Source organism: Lycium ferocissimum, chromosome 2, assembly GCF_029784015.1.
Source record: "Lycium ferocissimum isolate CSIRO_LF1 chromosome 2, AGI_CSIRO_Lferr_CH_V1, whole genome shotgun sequence".
Taxonomy (NCBI): Eukaryota; Viridiplantae; Streptophyta; class Magnoliopsida; order Solanales; family Solanaceae; genus Lycium; species Lycium ferocissimum.
In genome coordinates this window covers 35,620,367-35,625,265 of record NC_081343.1, presented here as the reverse complement: position 1 = coordinate 35,625,265, position 4,899 = coordinate 35,620,367, and the positions used below count along the sequence as shown (strand labels likewise).

At 34.8% G+C, this 4,899-nt stretch overlaps 1 protein-coding gene across 1 annotated transcript; it reads right to left on the bottom strand.

The window, feature by feature from the left end:
- Positions 1–1,240: 1,240 nt before the first annotated feature.
- Positions 1,241–4,598, bottom strand: LOC132035717 (delta(7)-sterol-C5(6)-desaturase-like). The gene is made up of 3 exons (XM_059425895.1): positions 4,208–4,598; positions 2,327–2,632; positions 1,241–1,566 (listed from the first exon to the last, which is right to left on the bottom strand). Exons 1-3 carry the CDS (start codon positions 4,422–4,424, stop codon positions 1,274–1,276), a joined length of 816 nt encoding a protein of 271 aa, XP_059281878.1. The 5' UTR covers positions 4,425–4,598; the 3' UTR covers positions 1,241–1,273.
- Between the last annotated feature and the right edge of the window lie 301 nt (positions 4,599–4,899).

Here is a 4,899-nt window from a genome sequence, read left to right as displayed (position 1 = left end):
ATACAATTAGGATCCATACTCGACGGAATATGTATTGGAATAACTGGAGAAAAGCCGGAAGCTAATCGGTCAGAAGGTTGGACAAAGGGAGAAACGGCGAGTAATTCAAATTATGTTTTAGCAATTCATTCTAAAAAAACGTATATCAACAGTATCGTTTCGAAAGTACAATTATATATTAAAATATTGCTTTCGTTGTCCAACATATTACTTTATTTGAATTGCTTTTGAGCAAATAGCTACTACGAGCGACTAAAACGTCATAATAAGCAAATAGACAATAACTTTTCACAAATTTAGCATATCATAATATCATAATCTATTAGATATGGAACAACTCGAGTCAAAAAATTTATTGTCCCGCTCATTTTTGTTGATAAAAGAATGATAAGTAGTTAAAGTAGCGTGCTGTGTCACGTGAAGAGCTAGTCCGCTACATCACATTCCAGAATGGTTGAACCACGAGGGCCAAACAAAGTTTTGCTGGCTCTGCGGAAAGCCACAAAAAAATTATCATATCATTTGAGATATGAGGGGTTTAAGGCGTTTATAATTTTAAAAGAAAGATATATGATGCTGCAATCAAAGGTATTTTTGAGATTTGAGCGGTTTAAGGCGTTTATAATTTTAAAAGAAAGATATATGATGCTGCAATCAAAGGTATTTTTCGGTTTGCGAATATGATGCTGCAATCAAAGGTATTTTTCGGTTTGCGACCCTACTCCAAATTAGAATTTCCTTTCTAAGTCTACGAGATCTTTTCTCTTTGAAACTAGTATCTCTTGCTTATTTCCTCAATATATCAAGTATATCCGAGGTAAATCGATCTGAAATCTGCAATAGTTGGTGCTCGAGAGACCGCCTCACAGTTTTCTAAGAATAGTAGTTCTCAATCTAGTCGTGTCAAGGTAGGAGATGAACATATATTCTTAAAGACGAGAAACAAATATAGGGTATGATGCGATTGAGTTGCTAGAAAAACTTGTTCAGAAAGTTGCACTCTGAGGTAGTGGTTAGGCTATCTACCAAATAATTGATGGATAATTATGCAAAAGATAAAACAAGAATTGTAAGAAGAAAATAATCATCTTAAGAACTACACTTTTTTTTTTTTTCCTGCATAGTTATTTTTTGTCTAAACATTGGAAAAAACACTAACAAAATTTACATCCATGAAATGCACACACGACAAACTCTAAATGAAGCACCAACTACTTGGCAGCCTAACAACTAGGACAATGAATAACGAGACCATTGGTTAAAGATATGAATGTTACATTTTCTTGACTTCATCTTCAACAGGATCACGAAGAGTTCCAAACATCCAGTCCATCCATATTGTGTAGTGACCATAATTATGGCGGTACGTAGTATGGTGGATGGTATGGTAGCCAGCACCCATTACAGGCCAAACCTTCGCATGTATGCAGTCATGGATATTTGCCGTCCATATGGCTTCTATGAATAAGAGAGCTATGTGTGTGGTAAAATGCACAGGTAACAGAAAAAGAGCTACTACGTGTGGCACTGCCTGTAGTATTCCATCCAATGGGTGGAATGCCAAACCTGGTTTCCAAAGCAGCAAGTCATTCATGTTAGTGGTTAACTTGGAATAGAACTCCTGAATTAAGATACATTTTAAGAGAAACTTGGACAATTGAATATCATACAAGCTCGAGAGAAAGTATCATACAATTAAATATAGAGAAAACCTATCATTACTTTATTGGACTAAATTAACGTGTTAGCCAGCAATCTGGTGAAGATTTGACAACCAATTTCCTCGAACATGTAAGCTATGGAAATAGGTAAAGACACTTCCTTGTGTCAGAAGGTCCTAGCATGGTTACAACAGGAGTAGCAGTCTCGTGATGTATCATTATCTAATCTCAATGCCATGCAGTTAGATTGTATAAGTCATTGAGATGGTGATGAGATGTATGAAGCAAGTCAAGCTTTTTGAAACTAGATTTTATCTCGGAAAAAAAAAAAAAGATAGTGGATGAAGAAATTCCAGTAAATTGTTTTCTTCCAATACTATCTAATACAATTTAGCATTAATAAAGAGGGACCAATAGTTGGTCTCTAACGCAGTTAACAAATATACCCACTTCATCCCCTCCGATCCCCTCTAACCAAATAAGGGAATGGCGTATGACCAATTATTGAGATGTGAAAGTTTACGACATGAATTTCATTCCCAAGAAGCTATTATATTTTCCCTCACATAGGAAACGTCGAAGCACAATTAGGAGCAAGAAGCCTACCAAATGGGGCAGCTACAAGTTTGTTTCAAAATTGACTATAGTCATGAGATGAAACTTACCAGCAAATGGGGAGAGTGTATTCTGCTTGTTGTAAATATGATGTGTAGCATGAAGATATTTGTACAGAGGTTTTATGTCATGCAACTCTCGGTGCATCCAGTAGATACCAAATTCTACTATTACCAGATAAACTGCGACATAGATAAGGTAGGAAAGCCATCCAACATCGCTTATTCTTGAGAAACATTTTGTCCACCCACTTTCAATCATGTACTCGGAAAGTGATGGAAGGGCACAGTACCATGGCATAGCCTTCATGGCAACTCCTATTTGCAAGAGCATAGCTCTATTTGAAGGGATGGCATCTGCAATCAGAATGTTCATGAGGGTGAAATTTTTGCATTCTCTTCCAAACCAAAATCAGATGGGAATATTTTGAGAAATACGCAAATTTCCTTTCTACCAAAGCATAGAATTAAATAAAGTAGTCACATTCATTGAGAAATTGATGGCTTAGAACTGAAAGAGATCATCAATCAATATGAATTGCTACTTCAAAAGTTGTCCCATCCACTTAAAAAATTAAGTTCACCTAGCATGTCCTAGAAGATTGATATTAACTTGAATCCACTGGCTCTTGGTGTCCATTCTTTTCAGCACCAACAACTGGTAATTAAGGTGCCATTTGGTCATGCAATTTCAAGTTTGATTTCAAATTAGTGTTTGTTTATCCCATTTTGAATAAAACTTCAACTTGAAATTCTGATTTCAATCCCAAATTCACCTCAAAGGTAGAATTTCAACTTCGAATTTGTGATTTCAAATTTTTTAAACTTTAAAACTTGGCCCATAATTTTAAATTTTGTAAAAAAGATCCATATTTTATTGCAAAAGTAAGTACCCAGCCACACTTTACTCCCAATCTAGCAACCCATAGTTATTGAAAACGTAACTCTTCCATAAAACCACCATTTCCCTCTCCAAACCCAAAAACCAGCTCCTCCAAATGACCACACTTGCTTAACCCATATTAGGGGAAATTTTGATAGTTTTCACAAACTGTGGGTTTCATATTTATGAGAAATAGTACAAAGTTTGAAATCTAAATTACATGTCCAAACAAAATTTCAACTTCAAACCAAGCTAATTTTAATTATTTCAAATCATGATTTCAAGTTCATGTCGAGATGCCTACTATATTCAACCATTAACCTGTCTACTGTAGAGCAGTTCACTTGCCTTCATAAGACACAATATGCTGTCATAGTCTCAAACAGTGAGAAATGTTTATTCCTGTCATGCTCATCTGGTCAATGTTAAGGTGTCATAACCTAAAATTGGAACTAATTAATCATCACTATTAACCAAATATGTAGCTTTAAGCCATGAAACAAAATTGACATTAGACAAATTCCTCTCTCTATTTTTGGCAATTAGCAAGCAGGTAGGCAGAGGGGGCAGGTGGTTGGGACAGATCTGGCTATTCAAAAAGGTCCTTTTCTGTTCCAAATTAGAGGATAAACAACCTCAACAACAACAAAAAACCCAATGTAATTTTACAAGTGGGTCTTGAGAGGATAGAGTGTATGTAGATCTTACCTTTACCTTCTCAGAAGGTAAAGAGGTTGCTTCCGATAAACCCTCGACTCAAAGAACGGTGAAAAAAAGGCAGTAGCAATAAGCAAAACAATAACAGGATAATAAGATGACCGAGGCTAAAGAAACATCACGTAATAATAGTAATTTGAAAATAAGGAAATACAAGAAAAAAACTAATACTTTGAGAATGGGAAAGAACTACACTAAAACCTAAAACCTCATTTAGCAGATTCTAATTTTTTTTCCAATTCCCCAGAATTGGCTTTAAATCTACATCAATATACACATATGATACACATGAAAGGGTCAAAAGAAAATTCATCAAAGAAAATAGATATTACCTTTAGGGAGATAAACATTGCGCTTCAAGTAATAGATGTAGAAGCACCAAAGAAAACCAGAAACAAAGTAAAGCAACACTCCACCAATGTAGTTTCTGATCCATCCTTGAAACCAATGAGGGAGTGTTCCCCACCATGATTCAGGCAAGAATGTTCCAAGAACTATCCTATTGTAAAACGATGTTTCTTCAACAAACAAATTCAAGTAGTCGTCCATCTCTAAAGGGGTGTAGCAGATACTAGGGTATGGTAGGAGAAGGAAGAATTTTTAGAGAAAGAGACTCAATGGAGACAATGTACACGATCGATTGAGAAAATAACAAAAGAGGTTTGTGGGGCACCGTGTGTTCTGTTCTGTCAAGTACATGTGCGCATCAATTTATTTCGATTCCCTTCTTGTTGACTCGTCATCCGCATATAACACTTAATAATTCTCTATAACAATCAAATTTTTTTGGAATCGAATTTTTACATTATATTTTAGTTCTCTAAAATAGTATTTCACCTATAACAGCAATATCCAACTTTATAATAGTACACTCTTTGTAAAATTACCCCCATATAACAGCTATCTTTTTTTAATAATATAATAATTAACCATCTTTATAAAAATAGAATATTTATGATTACCAATAATAAGTGTAGAGATTTTGATCAAATATTTGATCCTTTAATACAATATTTATGACAAA

Bases quoted from the DNA above. Each gene is read 5' to 3' on its own strand.
- LOC132035717 (XM_059425895.1), bottom strand. From the start codon at position 4,424: ATGGACGACTACTTGAATTTGTTTGTTGAAGAAACATCGTTTTACAAT. The intron at 2,633-4,207 runs GTAATATCTATT...TTCTGATTGCAG, and splicing joins CAATGTTTATCTCCCTAAAG to ATGCCATCCCTTCAAATAGA. The intron at 1,567-2,326 runs GTAAGTTTCATC...TTTGGAAACCAG, and splicing joins TACACTCTCCCCATTTGCTG to GTTTGGCATTCCACCCATTG.